At 42.6% G+C, this 22,765-nt stretch overlaps 1 protein-coding gene across 16 annotated transcripts in view; it reads right to left on the reverse strand.

Moving 5' to 3' along the window:
* The window catches only part of HDAC9 (histone deacetylase 9), a 656,589-nt gene that overhangs the window by 186,128 nt on the left and 447,696 nt on the right, over positions 1-22,765 (reverse strand). For 8 of the 16 annotated variants that reach the window (XM_056519737.1, XM_056519738.1, XM_056519739.1 and 5 more), the window contains one exon: positions 11,324-11,386. The exons of 3 other annotated variants lie outside the window; for them this stretch is intronic. In XM_056519737.1, coding sequence (XP_056375712.1) covers positions 11,324-11,386 — 63 coding nt within the window. Of the gene's footprint in view, positions 1-11,323; positions 12,286-12,310; positions 12,413-12,702; positions 13,128-22,765 lie in introns of those variants that run through there. 5 more of the 16 variants (XM_056519747.1, XM_056519749.1, XM_056519750.1 and 2 more) reach the window with 5 other exon arrangements.

Raw genomic sequence — 22,765 nt, forward strand, 5'->3', positions numbered from 1 at the left:
ACAACTCCCAGCATGCCCGGACAGCCGATGGCTGTCCGGGCATGCTGGGAGTTGTAGTTTTGCAACATCTGGAGGTCCGCAGGTTGAAGACCACTGATAAGGGATTGACAGGTGGAGATGGACGGCCAGGACCATCCCCTCACAGCTTAAGCCGAGGGGGGCGAGTATAAGCCGAGGGGGGCATTTTCAGCACGAAAAATTGTGCTGAAAAACTAGGCTTATACTCGAGTATAATATATATATATATATATATATATATATATATATATATATATATATATATATATATATATATATATATATACACACATATATATATATATATATATATACACATATATATATATATATATATATATATATATAGTTTCCACATCGGAAAAAAAAAAAAGAATCAGGGGTTAAAATTATAAGTGATAATATTTCATACTGCAAATTATTTTCCACCATTTTATCTTCAATGCATAAAACGGTAAGACCGTAGTAGAATATTTTCTTATTATATGTACAATACACATGGACTAATCCTATTTCGTACCTATTAATTCAGTCTTGAATCCCTATAAGGATGCGTGGTACGTTCATTTTACCTCTCCTTAGTGTAACGTTGAAGTGTAGGTGTTTCTAATTATATGACTCCTAGATTACAGATTCGTACCTCCCCGTTGATAGGAAAAGCCTTTTCAGTAAAAAATTGAAGAAGGCAAAGCAGTAATTATGGCAGCGGAATTAGGAATGTATGTTGTCAGAATATACCGAATATACAATGAGCCAATATTTGGAAGCTTATCCTCTTAACAACGCGACAGCCCTAACTGCTCGCAATCATATTTCTCAATGAAACTTTTGAATGTTATTGTTTTTGGTTTGGAAGGTCAGGACAATACGATGTGTCTGGTAACTCCGCGGTTGTAGGAAGACATTTATGATTTAACGGAAGAAATGGAAGCTTTGTTTTTCATTCATTTCTATTTGCCTGCATGTATCAGTAGACAGAGACTTTCATTTACGTTAAATATAGCCTAGGCCAGTGGTCTCCAAATTTTGGACCTCCAGATGTTGCAAAACTACAACTCCCAGCATGCCCGGACAGCCAATGGCTGTCCGGGCATGCTGGGAGTTGTAGTTTTGCAACATCTGGAGGTCCACAATTTGGAGACCACTGGGTTAAACTACATAATGGGGGGGGGGGGGGGGAGCACGGTAACTCAGTGGTTAGCACTGTTGCCTTGCAGCACTGGGGTCTTAGATCCAAATACCACCAAGAAAAACATTTGCAAAGAGTTTGTATGTTCTCCCAATGTTTGCATCGGTTACAATAACATACTGTGTTACATACTGTGTTACAGTGGGGATAGGGACCATTCTAAGTGTACAGCATGGCAGAATCTGTGTGCGCTATATGAAGAACGGATACTATTATGCCGAGGGGGAATTTATCAATCATTTTGGACTTTTTTTTTTTTTTTTTTGCACATACATTTTCACCATTTGGGAATCCAAAACTTAGGTCCCCGCAAGCGCCGCCTTAAATTATTTGATTTGTGCGCCTTAAAGACGTACACTGATTTAAAAGCACGCTGGCATGGCTGGGGGCAATATGTGAGGGGGCATGGCTAGAGCAATATGTAAGGGGTCATGGCTGGGGGCAATATGTGAGGGGGCATGGCTGGGGGCAATATTTGAGGGGTGATAGCTGGGGCAATATGCAAGGGGTCATGGCTGGGGGCAATATGTGAAGGGTCATGACTGGGGGAAATATGTGAGGGGGCATGGCTGAGGGCAATATGTGAGGGGGCATGGCTGAGGACAATATGTGAGGGGGCATGGCTGAGGGCAATATGTGAGGGGGCATGGCTGAGGGCAATATGTGAGGGGGCATGGCTGGGGGCAATATGTGAGGTGTCATGGCTGGGGGCAAAATGTGAGGGAGCATGGCTGGGGGCAATATGTGAGGGGTCATGACAGGGGGGCATTGTGCGAGGGGTCATTGCTGGGGGCAATATGTGAGGGTTCATGGCTGAGGGGAAATTTGTGAGGGGCATTGATTGGGGCAATATGTGAGGGGACATGGCTGGGAGCAATAGATTTTTGCCCCTTGCAGATCCCCTAGGAAAATTATAAAATCCGGAAAAAAATGTCCCACTTTGTTTTGTTTTGTAAAGTAAGCTACTATTTTTATTTGGAAATCTCTTAAAGTTTCAACTTGATTGCATTTGTTGATTGCATTAAAGTATTTTTAGGCCTAACTAATAAGTTTCTATTAATAAAGACCTGATTTACATACTATTTTGTGTACCAGGACAAATGGATTGAGCTCCTGTTTTAGGGTGCGTTCACACGTGAGTATTTTATGCTGCAGACTTGCTGTCACAGATAATGCAACCCATTGTAGTCAATGGGCAACAAAATCTGCAGCAGCAAATCTGTAGCAGATCTGCAGCAAAAATACGCACATGTGAACTCACCCTTAGTCCCTTGGACATTTTTTTTTTTTTTTAATTTCCACACCCGTGGAGTGATTTGCTAGGTGTTTTCCACGTTGAATGGGCATGAAGTGGAAAGGAATTTATCAAGTGTGAAATTTGCATAAAAATAAAGAAACACAGCACAAACCCACCAAAAAGGTGTACACCAAATGTGTACAAAAGGTGTACTCCACCCCTAGAAAAAGGCTCTCTTACAAAAAATGTTATCATTTTTAATCTCACAGCTTTATTTAGTGACTTGCGTGAAATTTACCACACATCATGTAAACTTAATTAATGTTCCTCAACTCTAGAAAATTGCAAAAAAATGCAAAAAATTAAATAAAAAATGCAGAGCAAAACAACTTCACAATAAAACTAATGATAAATTTCCCCCATATCTCCTGGGGGAGCTCCCATTTCCTCACACTGTGGTTTTAGAAGATGCAGTATAGTGGACGATAATAGCCTTTGGGTGTTTAGATACCATTTATTGGCATATAAAGTGTTTGGCATACCAAAACTGACCTACAGGCTATACCAAGAAAACAAAGCTGATGGGTATAGCAGCCAGGGGCCATTTTGGCATATTTACTCCACATCAGACCTGTGTACTTTTCTACAAGTCTGCACAGCCATAAAGCGTATCTGTCATTTAAGGTGACTTTTCAGGATAAGCTGTCGTGTGTGTGTACATGAGTAGTAACACTATTTCTGCCTATCATAAAGCTTGTATTTGACATTTGTCTCCATGTAGGCTCCATCTGTAACTTACAGTTGTCCCCAGGGTTCCCATCACGATTTGTGCCTCAGAGGAAAGAATACGTTGGCAACATCTCAGAATGGGCTGCTGATTTATCTGTGCTTAGATCGGCATGGGCCCCTATTCAATACAGTCTCCCAAATGTAGTCAGCTATCGACTACATTCGAGGCATTAGCCAAGCGCAGCAATCCACACATTTACGTCCGATCCTAAACTCAAATATGCTCAGAAATTGACTCAAACATAGTCACAAGTTGACTATGTTTGGGTCACTGAATAGATTGAGGACCTTGCCAATCTAAGCACAGATACGTCTGCAGCTGATTTGGAGATGTTGCCTACAATTCCGTGCTTTGGAAGAACAAATGCTGATGTAAGCTCTGTGGAGTCTAACCTCTCCTATACACTGCACACACAGAAGGAGAAATCATGCTCTCCTATGTTTCTGTACACACCCTAAGAAACAGCAGCAGCATGGAGAACATTATAAAGCAGTACTGAGCAGTCTAAGCTGTAAATCTAGTACTTACAGTAAGCTCCTGTATAGTCTGTTTGCAGTCTTTCCGTGACTCTCTGTCAAACACTTTTCTTTTAACTAACTCTCCCTCCTATCACCCTCCTTGCCTCTTCCCATTATAAAGGCTTGTTTGGGCAGCAAGTAACCTAATCTCTCAGTTAGCAGCTAGCCCTTCTTGTAAACACAGGAAATAGCTTCATAAGAAGAGAAATAAGCATATATTTATGTGTATATTCATTGTGGATATGTAATCATCATACAGAGCGCAAGTGTGCTGTCTTTTGTCCCCTATTCAATTGCTATACTGACAAGGTTTTCTTTATTATTATTTTATTTTAGAAGCCCTAGAATAAAATGGTTTGTCTGGTAATAGAGATATTTCAAAACGCAATGGGAGCTAAGGTTTAAAACTAATACATGATGCTACATTCGCTGCAAGACATTTTACACTTATTTGCAGCTGCTAGAATAAAACAAGAATAACGTAACAAGGTTCACCTTTGTAATAAAAAGTATGCATTTTGAAGGCCTGAAGTATAAAATAAAAAAATCATCTTCAAAATATTGGAGCCAGTTGTCCGGCAAAACTTCTGTCGAGTGGTTCCTGAGAAAAAAACTTACTGAAAGGGGTACTCCGCCCCTAGACATGTTATCTCATATCCAAAGGATAGAGGATAGCATGTTGAATCACGGGGGGGGTCCGGCCTCTGGGACCCCCGCGATCTCTGGGCCGGCGCTGCGGTATTCATTGAACATGGAAACCTGGGGTTTCCCTGTTCGTGACGTCATGCCACGTCCCCTCCATTCATGTCTATGGTAGGGGGTGTCATGGCTAGTACACAGCCATCCTGCCTCCTTCCATAGGCATGGATGTAGTGGGCATGGCGGCTGTGGTCACCAGTCATCCGGCACGGAGCAGAGTTAGCTCCATGCCCTGGATGACTGGGGTGCCATGGCGGGCTGGGCCCCCCCCCCACAATCAGACATGTTATCCCTTATCCAAAGGATAGGGGATAGCATGTCTAGGGGCAGAGTACCCCTTTGAGTAAATTGGGCTCTGTTTACGTTGAACTAAGGCTAAACAGGGTCAAGTAATACAGATGAATTTCCCAATACCACTATATCAGTTATAGATGTTTCATCATTCTCACTCGTTAAATTGGGACAGATGCTTTGTATTTTACAGCCACAACCTTACTGTTTTTTGCGCACACACTGATCATAGTGTCAAAGGTCCTCTGATGTCCTCTATTATAGCATGGGTCCTAAGAGGCTAATCAGATTGATATGACTACATTAGGAAAGACATAGGGACCAGCTTTTAGTCTATGGTCTCTCTTTTAGGATTAATACTCATTGAACATGTCTAACACATACTGTTTTATTCAGCCCCTTGGTGATCCAGACTTTATGCCCAATACCCAGGATCCCTAGGGAAGCATTACTTACAACTGTATCTTTGGGGGGTGCTGTATAACATAGCAGTTTAGTAACAGGGGTAGCAACGGCTACAGAAATGGGGATTGCAGAAGGCTAGGAAGTTGGGCAGGTTGGCACAAGGCCGGTATGGTGCTGAAAAAGTGAGGAGCAAAAGATGTCATGCAGCAAACTCTGCAGATACAAGTCATGGCTGAAAGAAGTCTGTGCGGTGGTGTGGGCCAGACAGAAAAGTGAACAATTCAAATCAGAGAAGGTTGATATTTTATCATTATATGGTGTTCATAGTTGGTCCTGATGTGGTGGTATTTAACTATACGGTGACCCCCCCGACCTACGATGGCCCCGACATATGATCATTTTAACATACGATGGTCTCTCAGAGGCCATCGCATGTTGAAGGCAGCATCAGCATACGATGCTTTTGTATGTCAGGGCCATCGCATAAACGGCTATTAGGCAGCGCAGACTGCTTCAGCTGCCACCGGATAGCCATTTTCGGTGCCCCGTGTGGTCCGCTGACGATCACTTACCTGTCCTCGGGGCTCCGCCGCATCCTCTTCGGGATCCCCTGCATCGTCGGCGCTCTCCATTGTCGTCATCACGTCGCTGCGCACGCCGTCTCGTCATCCAATAGGAGCGGCGTGCGTAGCGACGTGATGGCGGTGATGGAGAGCAAAGATGCCGGGGAAGAAGAGGCCTTGCCGGAGCATCGGGGACACCCCGGGGACGCAGCAACACCAATGGAGGGCGACATTCAGGGCAGCGGTGACGACCGGTGACGGTCCGGAGCGGCGGGAACAGGTGAGTACAACTTCCTATACCAGTGGTCTTCAACATGCGGACCTCCAGATGTTGCAAAACTACGACTCCCAGCATGCCCGGACAGCTGGGTGTTGTAGTTTTGCAACATCTGGATGTCCGCAGGTTGTAGGCCACTGTCCTATACTTTACATTGCACGGATCCCTCAACATACGATGGTTTCATCATACGATGGTCCATTTGGAACGGATTACCATCGTATGTTGAGGGACCACTGTATATGCATGTAAATCGTTTTTGTCTGGGTGGGGGCGTATGTGTTGTGGCTTTAGAGGTGAGAAAATCTCAAGATGTGCAAAACAGTGGAAACCAATAATTTAATATCTTCGTGCCTTGATAAGAAATCGAAATATATATATATATATATATATATATATATATATATATATCTGTAAGGGTTGAATCCAAACCCAAAATGTGTGCAGGAACCAGTTTCCATAGATATATCCCAAAGGACCTATAGCAGTCGTGTCCTCCGCAAACATATGCGTTGAGCTAAGCTGAATATTCACATTACTTATTTTAATATCTATGGGCTTAGAAGGGATAGGGAGCTGCCAGACAATTCTGGTGCCACTAATCTTAGTGAAAAGCAGTAAAAATCTGAGTTGGGATCTGTGGAGAACAATCTGACATTCATTCTAAAAAGAGATATTATTTCTGTAGAACTACTATGACCTTATAGTAATTATTAAAATATGGGGGGGGGGGGGGCAAAGGGCAATAGTTCAATCTTCTTGGAACAAACACAAACAAGTTTGCTATGAAAGTAGAAAATAATAGACGAATAAAGCAAATTAATAAATAAATAAACAAACAAATAAGTAAATAAACAAATAAATTAGTAGATCCCCAATTAACATTCTATAACCCATAAGATGCATTGTCTTGTATTACCATACAGGTAAGGAATGTACAGTCATTTTGGGAATGAATGCAATGTACCATATATAATACATTACCATGTGCAATGCTCAGGTAGGACTATACTAAAGAAATGAATAATTGGGTAAGGTATGAACCACCACGATTGGAGGGAGGGTTTACATCATGGTACATGTTAACAATGTATCCTTGAACCGAAACGCGTCACTTGTGTTTGCTGTATCCATGTATCCTGGGTTTTAATCAATAAAGTGAATTCGTTGGACCTATACTGCGCTGGACATCCAACTTTCTTTCCATACATGTTAACAATGTTTTAAGGAATAGTTTACATTTCGGTAAATAATTTATTCCCCTGTGTGCAGATTCTCTATGGTATTATATCACCTACAGTACATTCATTTGCTAAATCCACAGTAAGGGGTTTGCAGAGAAAGTTGGATTCTTGAGTGGTTTCCAATATCAGAAGCTAGAATGGTGTAATTTGCTGCACACCTGTACTAGTCTCACAGCTTACAGTATAAAAACATATATACCGTATATACTCGAGCATAAGCCGAGTTTTTCAGCACAATTTTTCGTGCTGAAAACGCCCCCCTCGGCTTATACTCGAGTTAACAAAAAAAAAGTTTCTGGCTTTAGCTGTGAGGGGATGGTCCCGACCGTCCATCTCCGCCTGTCAATCCCTTCTCAGTGGTCTTCAACCTGCGGACCTCCAGATGTTGCAAAACTACAACTCCCAGCATGCCCAGACAGCCGATGGCTGTCCGGGCATGCTGGGAGTTGTAGTTTTGAAACATCTGGAGGTCCGCAGGTTGAAGACCACTGCGGCCTTCGTCATCATCCAGACCCCCTTTTGTTTTCTACTCACTTCCCCTCGGTGGGAAGGAAGGGTGAGCTGGTCCAGGCCGTCCATATTCGACCACTTATGCTGCAGGGACCGTCCGGTGGGGAGGGTTAGTCGTTTCGGGCTTTCCATCTTCACCGGGAGGCCCTCTTCTCTGCTCCGGGCCGGCCCCAGACTAGTGACGTTGCATTAACGCCACCACGCAGGGATGTTCATGCGCAGGGACGTTCATGCGCAGGGACGTCACGGATGTTTCTTGCACACGGACGTCCCTGCATGTCATCGTCAAGGCAACATCACTAGTCCGGGGCTGGCCCGGAGTGGAGAAGAGGGCCTCCCGGTGAAGATGGAAAGCCCGGAACGACTAACCCTCCCCACCAGACGGTCCCTGCAGCATATGTGGTCAAACATGGACGGCCCGGACCAGCTCAACTTTCCTTCCCACTGAGGGGAGGTGAGTAGAAAACAAAAGGGGGTCTGGATGATGACGAAGGATGCAGTGGTCTTCAACTTGCGGACCTCCAGATGTTACAAAACTACAACTCCCAGCATGCCCGGACAGTCGATGGCTGTCCGGGCATGCTGAGAGTTGTAGTTTTGAAACATCTGGAGGTCCGCAGGATGAAGACCACTGGTTAAAGGCGGTGATGATGAAGGGGGGGGATGATGATGAGGGGGATGGTGATAATGACGAAGGTCATAATGACAGGGTGATGATGACAGGGGTGTTAATGACGGGGGTCTGGATGATGACAGGGGGGATGATGACATGGGGGGGATGATGTATTTCCCACCCTAGGCTTATAGTCGAGTCAATAATTTTCCTGGGTTTTTGGGGTGAAATTAGGGGCCTCGGCTTATATTCGGGACGGCTCGAATATATACGGTACACATGTGTATGGTCATAAAGGGATTGAACTACTGAAAGACACATAATGGCGTCTGATGAAATTGTAATAATACTTAGAATATAGATAGATCTTACACAACAGACTAGGAATACTAAAGGAGGGGACTCAGACTGTTCTTGTTTTACAATATTAAGCAGCCATCAATACAGTCAAGACCGAGACTTTGGACTCTTCATCATCTTTAATATCTTATTATTAGAGGCAGGTAAAATGGAATGCCTGTGGGGGAAATAAGTGTAAATGTATCTACAAGGACAGCTACAGTATGAAACGAAACCATTATAATGTGCCTTGTGTATACTGTATTCTATATACACTTATTAATTATCATTAACACAGGAGAAAAATGATCCTTCCATATGAAGTAATAGATATTGTATTGTGATAAATTACCAATAAATCAGCTCATAACCGGCCCTGTTTATACTAATGTCTATTAAAGTGTCCAAATACAACTTGGCCTCTACCTTGGACTCACCTGCAGCCCTCCCGGACTTATACAGGAAATCCGCAGCAACTAATATTATATTCAGGCCTATACCATGTATCACTATCAGTAACGGCTCACACAGAGGAGAAATGTCCTTACAGATATTTCTATTTATTGCCAGAGGTAAACTGTGGTTCACATGAATGTATATACACAGATGTAGCAGAGCTGAGTTGTCATTGAACTTTTAGGGTTTGAACTCTTAGGCATAGTAAACAACAGTACCTGCAGTCCTATGGAAAACACAAATAACACACGATGATGATATCAAACCTATAGAGACGTTATGATGACAAAACACCTGCAATGTACGTGTGTATGAAATGGAATATGTAATATAATATTAATTAACATTATGTATTTAGACATATCAATGTATACATACCAAAACGTACATCTGTGGTGACATTGTATATGGTATGTGAATATGTAATGACAAACCACCTGTACAATATGAGTATATCAGATATAATAATATTAGTTAATATTGCACATACATAGCAATATGTACATACAAAAACATACATCAGTGGTGATATTGTGCAGTATATGTACATACACTATTGTTTCTAAACCAGGGTGCCTCCAGCTGTTGAAAAACTACAACTCCCAGCATGTCGTACATCAGTGGCAACATTGTGCAGTATGTGTGCATAAGCCAGTGTTTCCCCACCAGGGTGCCTCCAGCTGTTACAAAACTACACCTCCTTGAGTTGTAGTTTTGCAATAACTGTGATTGGGGAACACTGTAATACACAATATATATATATATATATATATATATATATATATATATATATATATATATATATATATGTGTGTGTAATAACTAACCACCTATAATATATGTGCATATTAAATGTATACATACAAAAACGTACATCAGTCGCGACATTGTACAGTATATATGCGCACAGACCATATATAATATTAATTAATAATATGTATATAGACAAATTAATGATTATATATATATATATGAGTGTAATAATATTAAATGTATACATACAAAAACGTACATCAGTGGCGACATTGTACAGTATATGTGCACATACCATATATCATATTAATTCATATTCTGTATGATCATATATATATATATATATATATATATATATATATATATATATATATATATATATGTGTGATAACTAACCACCTGTAATATATGTGCATATTAAATGTATACATACAAAAACGTACATCAGTGGCGACATTGTACAGTATATGTGCACATACCATATATCATATTAATTCATATTCTGTATGATCATATATATATATATATATATATATATATATATATATATATGTGTGTGTGATAACTAACCACCTGTAATATATGTGCATATTAAATGTATACATACAAAAACGTACATCAGTGGTGACATTGTACAGTATATATGTGCGCACACACCATATATAATATTAATTAATATTATGTATATAGACAAATTAATGATCATAATTATATATATATATATATATATATATATATGTGTGAGTGTGTGTGTGTGTGTGTAATAACTAACCACCTGTAATATATGTGCATATTAAATGTATACATACAAAAAAGTACATCAGTGGCGACATTGTACAGTATATATATGTGCTCACATACCATATATAATGTTAATTAATATTATGTATATAAACAAATTATACATACAAACACGTACATCAGTGGCGACATTGTACAGTATATATGCACATACAAACACTATATATATATATATATATATAGATAGATAGATATATATAGATATAGATAGATAGACAGATAATAAAAATTATGTATATAGACAAATTATACATACAAACACGTACATCAGTGGCGACATTGTACAGTATATATGCACCAACACTATATATATATATATATATATATATATATATATATATATATAAATAGATATAGATATAGATATATATAGATAGATAATAAAAATTATGTATATAGACAAATTATACATACATAAAAGACAATAATAAATGATAAATCGATTCAATCCGCTACATTGTATAGAGCTGATCATGTTGCATGCAACGTGCATATGTGTAAATAGACAGGTGGGAAGGTGAGATCATGAACCATCCGAAATTCCCGACCGATGCCCCCCCACAATGATGAATAATAAGTTAGGGGATGCGGTGTGTTATGGTGTAGGAATCTCTCCTTACCTGGGCTGATCATACTATGCATTCTGTGCTGTGCCAGGAGCTTGTCACGACCAGATACCCCATCTGAGGAAAAACATGATTCACTCTCATAAATGGTCTGCAGCATATTCCAGTCACTGTGTGTAGTTCAGACACATGAAAGCTTCATCACTCTTCTGCATGGAAGCGACCCCTCAGCACTGTTAACTCCTCCACCAGGGTGGGTGGGGGGGGAAGAGGGGGAGGCACTCATACACTTTGACAATTATTCCATTTTTATACACATATTTTCTGGGCTATCTACCCTTCTGGATGGTGATAGCGATGGCGGTGATGATGATGATGTTGTTGCTGCTGCGGTTTTCTGTGAGGAGCTGTCAGAGCCAAGTAGATCCCTAGTATGACAGCCGCTGCCTGTCCTGAGAGCAGGTGCAACAGGAGGCTGGAGCCCCAGGCTTCTCTCTGTCTCGGTAACGAAAGGCAGCATGAAATGCGAGGATGAAAAGCGTGAAAAGAAAGCTGAGGAAGGAGGAATATGTCCGCTGTACTGAGCGAGGAAGAATGACACGGCCGGCGGCACCCTAAGGAAGTGTGAACCCTGTCCTGTATCTGTGCCTTTTCCTCCCCTTGCCTGCGCTTCCTCTCCCTCACCCTCTGTCTCGCTTTCTGTCTCTCCGCCTGTCTCTACAGTAAAGTTGGCTAAAGCTGGTGATAACTCATTTGCATGTGAATCAACAACAGCGTGGCCTACAGGGTCCAGAAATAGAACAATGGCCAGCCCGAGCCAAAAATAGGTCACGCAGGGCCGAGTGATCGGAGCCTACATTAATGTACTTAAAAATATCCCAGCAAACACAGCTGTCCGGTCCCTGTCTTCAGAGGAGCACAGTCAGTCCTTTAAGGTTCACAGGAATCATTAACCTTTCGCAACCAGTCCAACCAGAACAGCGCAAACACTAACACAGTCCAGAGCTATAAATATCTTTAGATTAAATATAGAGCGCTTACAGGTATAACATGAAGCTTCTGGGCCCTGAATGCTCTACCGGGCTTCGGAAGTATGGGCTCTGTTTATAGCAGTGGTCTCAAACTGTGGCCCTCCAGATGTTGCAAAACTTCAACTCCCAGCATGCCCGGACAGCCAATGGCTGTCCGGGCATGCTGGGAATTGAAGTTTTGCAACATCTGGAGGGCCACAGTTTGAGACCACTGGTTTAAAGGATTTAGATCATCCCTATAGATCTGGCAGCAATAGACAATGAAGACCTAGCAGGAGGGAACCCGAAAACTTCTCTCCTACGTACAGTACTGGGGTATCAGGATGACGTTTAGGATCATAGAGGGGAATTTATCAAACAATTTAGGCGGCTTTTTTCGTCTCCTGGGCCCTGAATGCTCACCCAGGCCTCCGAAGTATGGGCTCTGTTTGTAGCAGGGGTCTCAAACTGTGGTCCTCCGGATGTGGCAAAACTTCAACTCCCAGCATAGTTGAAGTTGTGGTGGCCCAGTACGGGAGTTGTTACCCCGTACCCTTGTTGCCCTGTCAGGCAGCCTCCCTTGAGTGTCCCCCGGGCCGCCCTTGCACCTGTTACCCCATGTACATATGTTTACCATGTATTATACTGTTTAATGTGTGAAGAAAGTGTTGTCACTTTAAGACTGACTGTTTAACATGAGAGTTGTCATGTGATTGTTACCCAGGAGATATCAGTGACCAGGTGACTTAAGGGTGACCAATGGGACCCCCTCCCCCCAGAGCCTCCCCAATAAAAGCCCTGGGGGGAGCCTCCGCTCTCTCTCTTAGGATGCATTCACACTTCGTTTTTACATTACGGGTGCCGGATCCGGCTGGGGGAGGGGCAAACCGGGCTCTTCCGTATCCCAGCGGTACCAGTGCTGAAATTCATTTGCTTTAATGAGCCGACCGGAGTCAAACGGTGACTCTGATCGGCTAATTTTTTACCCATATCCAGTTTTGTGACCGGACCTAAAGCCGTACAATACTACGGTTTTAGGTCCGGTCAGGAAACCGCATACGGGTCAAAAATGAGCCGACCAGAGTCACCATTTGACTCCGTTCGGCTCATTAAAGCAAATGGATTTCAGCACTAGTCCGGCTGGGGTACGGGAAAGACCGGTTTGCCCCTCCCCCAGCCGGATCTGGCACCCGTAATGCAAAAACATAGTGTGAATGCATCCTTAGAGCTCTGCTCTTTCTGCTAAGCTGAGGTCCAGTGCAGTCTAGGAGTGTGTCTGGAGTCAGAGGAGGCCTCAAATCAAGTCCTGCAGCCACAAGCTACAAGTAAGCTACAGTCACAGCATTGTCAGACACAAGTCAAGTCAGTCACAGTCATCTGCTGTCTAGTCAAAGTGGCCTGCACTAAATTAGCCAAAACCACTACAAGTCCCAGCAAGCCCTTAAGGTCTCTGAAGTCACTGGTCACCTCCGTGGGCCTGGCTACACTGTATAGACTGTACCATCTGTCACTCAGTAAAGCTACCGTTGTCTGCGTCGGAGTCATTATTGCCCCCGTGCCTATCCCAGGATACAACGGTATACCTTCGGGTGGTCTTGAGGATAAACCATGCCCTGGCATCATGAATACAAGGGTTTAATGCCATCTGCCCTGAATCACACCCCTTACCAAAAAGTTTAGCAACATCTGGAGGGCCACAGTTTGAGACCACCGGTTTATAGGATTTAGATCATCCCTATAGATCTGGCAGCAAGAGACTATGAAGACCTAGCAGGAGGGAACCCAAAAACTTCTCTCCTACATACAGTACTGGGGTATCAGGATGATGTTTAGGCTCATAGAGGGGAATTTATCAAACAATTTAGATGGCTTTTTTCGTCTTCTGGGCCCTGAATGCTCACCCAGGCCTAAAAAGTATGGGCTCTGTTTGTAGCAGTGGTCTCAAACTGTGGCCCTCCAGATGTTGCAAAACTTCAACTCCCAGCATGCCCAGACAGCTAACGGATCGGGGGAGATTTATCAAAACCTGCCCAGAGGAAAAGCTGCTGAGTTGCCCATAGCAACCAATCATATTGCTTCTTTCATTTTTAAAAGGCCTCTGAAAAATGAAAGAAGCGATCTGATTGGTTGCTATGGGCGACACATCAACTTATCCTCTGGACAGGTTTTGATAAATCTTCCCCATAGAGGAAGCAATTTAGACGTCTTTCATGCTACCGTTATGACCCGGTAGTGACAGCCATCAGGACTAATGGGGAGAAAAGCGGGAGGAAAAATTGTGCTTGCACCGTAAATTTCTCCCGCTATTCTCTCTGAAAATAGTGGCGCCCAACGGACCCCATTGACTGTCAAACTTCCCCCCCCCCCCCAAAAAAAAAATAATTTTGACAGCTGTAATTGAATGTAGCCTAAATTTGTCGCAGGCCGGTCCCATGGGACTTTTCCTGCGACATTACATTTAGACTGTTTTATTCTCATGAACACGATTTAGATCACTTTGTGCAGTGGTCACTCATTTATCATGTGCGACTTTTTGGTGCAAAAAAGTGACACGGACCAGATATAGAAAAAATCTGAAGGCAATTTAACCCTGCCCTATATCACTCCATGCGACAATTGTATTAAGGTCTGTGCGACTTTTAATACACTTGTCGCACAGCCCGCCATTGCTCTGCAACATTTAACCCCTTAAGGACTGAGCCCTTTTTCACCTTAAGGACTCGGCCATTTTTTGCAAATCTGACCACTGTCACTTTAAACATTAATAACTCTGGAATGCTTTTAGTTATCATTCTGATTCCGAGATTGTTTTTTCGTGACATATTCTACTTTAACTTAGTGGTAAAATTTTTTGGTAACTTGCATCCATTCTTGGTGAAAAATCCCAAAATTTGATGAAAAATTTGAAAATTTAGCATTTTTCTAACTTTGAAGCTCTCTGCTTGTAAGGAAAATGGATATTCCAAATATTTTTTTTTTTTTATTCACATATACAATATGTCTACTTTATATTTGCATCATAAAATCGACGTGTTTTTACTTTTGGAAGACACCAGAGGGCTTCAAAGTTCCGCAGCAATTTTCCAATTTTTCACAAAATTTTGAAACTCGCTTTTTTTCAGGGACCAGTTCAGGTTTGAAGTGGATTTGAAGGGTCTTCATATTAGAAATACCCCATAAATGACCCCATTATAAAAACTGCACCCCCGAAAGTATTCAAAATGACATTCAGTAAGCGTTTTAACCCTTTACGGGTTTCACAGGAATAGCAGCAAAGTGAAGGAGAAAATTCACAATCTTCATTTTTTACACTCGCATGTTCTTGTAGACCCAATTTTTGAATTTTTGCAAGGGGTAAAAAGGAGAAAATTTTTACTTGTATCTGAAACCCAATTTCTCTCGAGTAAGCACATACCTCATATGTCTATGTAAAGTGTTCGGCGGGCGCAGTAGAGGGCTCAGAAGGGAAGGAGCGTCAAATGGTTTTTGGGGGGCATGTCACCTTTAGGAAGCCCCTATGGTGCCAGAACAGCAAAAAAAAACCACATGGCATACCATTTTGGAAACTAGACCCCTCGGGGAACGTAAAAAGTGGTAATGTGAACCTTAATACCCCACAGGTGATTCACGACTTTTGCATATGTAAAAAAAAAAAAAAAAAAAAAAAATTTACCTAAAATGCTTGGTTTCCCTAAAGTTTTACATTTTTAAAAAGGGTAATAGCAGAAAATACCCCCCCAAAATTTGAAGCCCAATTTCTCCCGATTCAGAAAACACCCCATATGGGGGTGAAAAGTGCTCTGCTGGCGCACTACAGGTCTCAGAAGAGAAGGAGTCACATTTGGCTTTTTTGAAGGAAATTTTGCTCTGGGGGCATGCCGCATTTTGGAAGCCCCTATGGTGCCAGGACAGCAAAAAAAAAACACATAGCATACCATTTTGGAAACTAGACCCCTCGGGGAACGTAACAAGTGGTAAAGTGAACCTTAATACCCTACAGGTGTTTCACGACTTTTGCATATGTAAAAAAAAATAAAAAAATTTACCTAAAATGCTTGGTTTCCCAAAAAATTTACATTTATACAAAGGGTTAAATCAGAAAATACCCACCAAAATTTGAAGCCCAATTTCTCCCGATTCAGAAAACACCCCATATAGGGGTGAAAAGTGCTCTGTTGGCGCACTACAGGTCTCAGAAGAGAAGGAGTCACATTTGGCTTTTTGAAAGCAAATTTTGCTCTGGGGGCATGCCGCATTTAGGAAGCCCCTATGGTGCCAGGACCGCAAAAAAAAAACACATGGAATACCATTTTGGAAACTAGAGCCCTCGGGGAATGTAACAAGGGGTTAAGTGAACCTTAATACCCCACAGGCGTTTCACGACTATTGCATATGTAAAAAAAAAAAAAAAAAAATTTTACCTAAAATGCTTCTTTTCCCAAAAACTTTACATTTTTAAAAAGCGTAAAAGCAGAAAATACCCCCCAAAATTTGAAGCCCAATTTCTCCTGAGTACGGCGATACCACATATGTGCCCCTAAATTGTTGCCTTGAAATACGACAGGGCTCCAAAGTGAAAGCGCCATGCGCATTTCAGGCCTATATTAGGGACTTGCATAGGGGTGGACATAGGGGTATTCTACGCCAGTGATTCCCAAACAGGGTGCCTCCAGCTGTTGTAAAACTCCCAGCATGCCTGGACAGTCAACGGCTGTCCGACAATACTGGGAGTTGTTGTTTTGCAACAGCTGGAGGCTCCGTTTTGGAAACCGTGGCATACCAGACATTTTTCATTTTTATTGGGGAGGGGGGCTGTGTAGGGGTATGTGTATATGTAGTGTTTTTTACTTTTTATTTTATGTTTTGTTAGTGTAGTGTAGTGTTTTTAGGGTACAGTCACACGGGCGGGGGTTCACAGTAGTTTCTCGCTGGCAGTTTGAGCTGTTGCAGAAAATTTGCTGCAGCTCAAACTTGCAGCCCGATACTTACTGTAAGCCTCCGCCCATGTGAATGTACCCTGTACATTCACATTGGGGGGGACATCCAGCTGTTGCAAAACTACAACTCCCAGCATGCGCTGACAGACTGTACATGCTGAGAGTTTTAGTTTTGCAACAGCTGTAGGCACACTGGTTATGTATCACAGAGTTTGTGACCTTACTCAGTGTTTCAAAACCAGTGTGCCTCCAGCTGTTGCAAAACTACAACTCCTAGCATGTACGGTGCATGGTGTAAGGTGACTGCTGGGAGTTGTAGTTTGCAACAGCTGGAGGCACACCGGTCGTGAAACACTGAGTTAGGTAAAAAAAAAAAAAACTCTAAGTTTCACAACCAGTGTGCCTTCAGCTGTTGCAAAACTACAACTCTCAACAGGCACCGACAGCCAACGGGCATGCTGGGAGTTTTAGTTATGCAACCAGCAGATGCACCACTACAACTCCCAGCATGCACTTTAGCTGTTTGTGCAAGCTGGGAGTTGTAGTTATACAACAGCTGAAGGTACACTTTTCCATAGAAAAAATGTGCCTCCAGCTGTTGCAAAACCATAAGTCCCAGCATGCCCATAAGGGAATGCTGGGAGTTTTGGTGGTCTGCCTACTGCTGTTGCATAACTACAGCTCCCAGCATGCCCTTTTTGCATGCTAGGAGCTGTTGCTAAGCAACAGCAGGAGGCTGTCACTTACCTCCTGCTGCTGCTTCATCGCAGGAAAGTCCCTCGCCGCCGCCGTCGCTCCTGGGGCCCCGATCCCAACATGGACGCCGGGGATCGGGGTCCCCAGCACCCGGGGTCGTCTTCCCGCACCCGCTCACGCCCTCCGGAAGAGTAATCCGGCCAACGAATCAGGGCGATCGTGAGGTGGCACCAGTGCCACCTCACCCCTGCAGGCTCTGGCTGTTTGGGGCCGTCAGAGACAGCCCCGATCAGCAAGCAATTCCGGGCCACCGGTTCACTGGAGACCCGATTGACCCGGAATCGCCGCAGATCGCTGGACTGAATTGTCCAGCGATCTGCGGCGATCGCCGACATGGGGGGGGGGCATAATGACCCCCCTGGGCGATATGCCGGGATGCCTGCTGAACGATTTCAGCAGGCATCCGGCTCCGGTCCCCAACCGGCTAGCGGTGGGGACCGGAATTCCCAAAGGCGTATGGATACGCCCTGCGTCCTTAAGGACTCGGAATGCAGGGCGTATCCATACGCCCTGCGTCCTTAAGAGGTTAAACAGAGCAGTTCAGGGGGCATTCATCAATGTCCGTGCGCCATTTGATAAATTTGGCGCATGGATGTCACTTTGCCCGAAACTTTTTTTTATCTAAACTGAACTAAAAGCAAGTTCAGTTTTGATAAATGCCCCTCATAAATCCTTCCTTACATGTTGTATTATACTCCTTCATTACCTTACATTCTGTAATAGAGTAGCCTTTAATACAGTGGATTTGTGTGTCTTTTCTAGCATACTGTTTTTGTTTCAATTCACAGACCCCTCCTTTTTATAGTATTCCCTTCACAATTTTTCTTAATTATTTTCATTGTTTTACATGTATCGGAATATGATTTCTCAGTTACTATTCTATGAACCTTTATTTCATACACTATGGGGGAGATTTCTCAAAACTTTTTCGGAGGAAAATTTGCTGAGTGGCACAAAGCAACCAATCAGATCGCTTCTTTCATTTTCCAGAGGCCTTGTCAAAAATGAAAGAAGCAATCTGATTGGTTGTTATGGACAACTCAGTTGGTGTAGAGGGAGTTAAAACCAGGGAGGTCACACCTCGGCCCTGTGGCCTGTGGGTGAATGAGGAGGAAAAAGGAGGCCCTTGTGTCCAGCGCTGCTCGGTCCAGAAATGGTTCAGGCAAGACGTAGGTTTAAAAAGATTTATTTATATATAATAAATAAATAAAACTGTTTTTTAAAATGCATGCAGGCAATAACGTGTTTCGGGATCAGCATATCCCTTCTTCAGATTGCCTGTGGCCTGTGGGGACCCAAAGATACTTCTGCCATATATATATATATATAAAAATACCAGTATTATAAACGGTTTGGGGACCTGTTACACATTTTGAATTGGGGCCCAGGAACTTAAAGGGATTGTCCAGTAAAATGTATTATTTTTCTACTGTCCCCAGACACTTTAACCCCTTAAGGACCCAGCCCAAATATACCTTAAGGACCCGGCCATTTTTTGAACATCTGACCACTGTCACTTCAAGCATCAATAACTCTGGGACGCTTTTACCTTTCATTCTGATTCCGAGATTGTTTTTCTTGACATATTCTACTTTATGTTAGTGGTAAAATTTTGTCGATACTTGCATAATTTCTTGGTGAAAAATTCAAAAATTTGATGAAAAAATTGAAAATTTTGCATTTTTTTAACTTTGAAGCTCTCTGCTTATAAGGAAAATCGATATTCCAAATTAATTATACATTGATTCACATATACAATATGTCTACTTTATGTTTGCATCGTAAAGTTTACATGTTTTTACTTTTGGAAGACATCAGAGGGCTTCAAAGTTCAGCAGCAATTTTCAAATTTTTCACAAAATGTTAAAAATTTGAATTTTTCAGGGACCAGTTCAGTTTTGAAGTGGATTTGAAGGGCCTTCATATTAGAAATACCCCACAAATGACCCCATTATAAAATCTGCACCCCTCAAAGTATTCAAAATGACATTCAGTAAGTGTGTTAACCCTTTAGGTGTTTCACAGGAATAGCAGCAAAGTGAAGGAGAAAATTCAAAATCTTCATTTTTTACACTCGCATGTTCTTGTAGACCCAGTTTTTGAATTTTTACAAGTGGTAATAGGAGAATAAGCCCCCAAAATTTGTAAACCAATTTCTCTCGAGTAAGGAAATACCTCATATGTGTATGTCAAGTGTTCGGCGGGCGCAGTAGAGGGCACAGAAAGGAAGGAGCGACAATGGGATTTTGGAGAGTGAATTTTTCTGAAATGGTTTTTGGGGGGCATGTCACATTTAGAAAGCCCCTATGGTGCCAGAACAGCAGAAAACACCACATGGCATACCATTTTGGAAACTACACCCCTCAAGGCACGTAACAAGGGGTCCAGTTAGCCTTAACACCCCACAGGTGTTTGACAACTTTTCATTAAAATCGGATGTGTAAATGGAAAAAAAAAAATTCACACTAAAGTACAGTTTTCCCCCCAAATTTACCATTTTTACATAGGGTAATGGGAGAAAATGCCCCCCCCCCCCCAAATTTGTAACCCCATCTCTTCAGAGTATGGAAATACCCCATGTTAGGACGTAAAATGCTTTGCGGACAAACTACAATGCTCAGAAGAGAAGGAGTCACATTTGGCTTTTTGAAAGCAACTTTTGCTGAAATGTTTTTTTGGGGGCATGTCGCATTTAGGAAGACCCTGTGGTGCAAAAACAGCAAAAAATACCCACATGGCATACTATTTTGGAAACTACACCCCTCAAGGAACGTAACAAGGGGTCCGCTGAGCCTTATCACCCCACAGGTATTTGACGACTTTTCGTTAAAGTTGGATGTGTAAATGGAAAAAAAAAATTTTTTTTACTTAAATGCAGTTTTCCCCCTAAATTTTACATTTTTGCAAGGGGTAATAGGAGAAATTGACCCCCAAAATCTGTACCCCATGTTAGGATGTAAAATGCTCTGCTGGCGAACTACAATGCTCAGAAGAGGAGGAGCGCCATTGAGCTTTTGGAAAGAGAATTCATTTGGAATGGTAGTCAGGGGCCATGTGCGTTTACGAAGCCCCCCGTGGTGCCAGAACAGTGGACCCCCCCACATGTGACCCCATTTTGGAAACTAAACCCCTAACAGAATTTAATAAGGGGTGCAGTGAGTATTTACACCCCACAAATCTTTGGAACAGTGGGCTGTGCAAATGAAAAATTTAATTTTTCATTTTTACGGACCACTGTTCCAAAAATCTGTCAGACACCTGTGGGGCGTAAATTCTCAATGTACCCCTTATTACATTACGTTAGGGGTGCAGTTTCCAAAATGGGGTCACATGTGTCGGGGGTCCATTGTTCTGGCACTATGGGGGCTTTGTAAACACATGTGGCCTTCAATTCCTGACAAATTTTCTCTGCAAAATCCCAATGGCGCTCCTTCTCTTCTGAGCATTGTAGTTCACCCACAGAGCACTTTAAATTCACATATGGGGTACGTTCTTACTCAGAAGAGATGGGGTTACAAATTTGGGGGGGCTTTTTTCCTATTTTCCCTTGTGAAAATGAAAAATTTAGGGTAACACCAGCATTTTAGTGAAAAAATATAATTTTTTTCATTTTCCCATCCAACTTTAATGAAAATTCGTCAAACACCTGTTCAGGCTCACTATACCCCTTGTCACGTTCGGTGAGGGGTGTAGTTTCCAAAATGTGGTCACATGTGGGTATTTATTTTTTTGCGTTTGTCAGGACCGCTGTAAAATCAGCCACCCCTGTGCAAATCACCAATTTAGGCCTCAAATGTACATGGTGCGCTCTCATTCCTGAGCATTGTTGTGCGTCCGCGGAGCATTTTACACCCACATCTGGGGTATTTCCATACTAAGGAGAAATAGCGTTACAAATTTTGGGGGTCTTTTTTTCCTTTTACCGTTTGTGGAAATAAAAAGTATGGGCAACACCAGGCTGGTGTAGCCCCCAACTTTTCCTTTTTACAAGCGGTAAAAGGAAAAAAAGACCCCCAAAATTTGTAGTGCAATTTCTTCTGAGTACGGCGATACCCCATATAGGGCCCTAAACTGTTTCCTTGAAATACGACAGGGTTCCGAAGTGAGAGAGCACCATGCGCATTTGAGGACTAAATTAGGGATTGCATAGGGGTGGACATAGGGGTATTCTACGCCAGTGATTCCCAAACAGGGTGCCTCCAGCTGTTGCTAAACTCCTAGCATGCCTGGACAGTCAGTGGCTGTCCAGAAATGCTGGGAGTTGTTGTTTTGCAACAGCTTGAGGCAGTGGCGTTGCTAGGGCTGGTGTCACCCGTTGCGGTAGAAAATGGTGTCACCCCAACATGCTGGGAGTTGTAGTTTTGCAACAGCTGGAGGCACCCTGGTTGGGAAACACTGACATAGATAGATAGGGAATATATATAGACCAGAGGTACTCACCTATTTTTAGTGAGGGTCCGCTTATCCAGGTCTGCCATCCGGTAAAGGTTCAAGCTGTATGCTAAGGCTTGGTGCACACCTAGAGGCTTCAGTGCCATGAAGGCAATAGCAAACTAACAACTGAAATGTGGAGGATGTATGACCTGAATACTGCTGCACTGACTATAATACTGCCACACACTGTACCCACTGAATATAATACTGCCACACACTGTACCCACTGAATATAATACTGCCACACACTGTACCCCTGAATATAATACTGCCACACACTGTACCCCCTGAATATATTACTGCCACACACTGTACCCACTGAATATAATACTGCCACACACTGTACCCCCTGAATATAA

Source organism: Hyla sarda, chromosome 5, assembly GCF_029499605.1.
Source record: "Hyla sarda isolate aHylSar1 chromosome 5, aHylSar1.hap1, whole genome shotgun sequence".
Classification (NCBI taxonomy): domain Eukaryota; kingdom Metazoa; phylum Chordata; class Amphibia; order Anura; family Hylidae; genus Hyla; species Hyla sarda.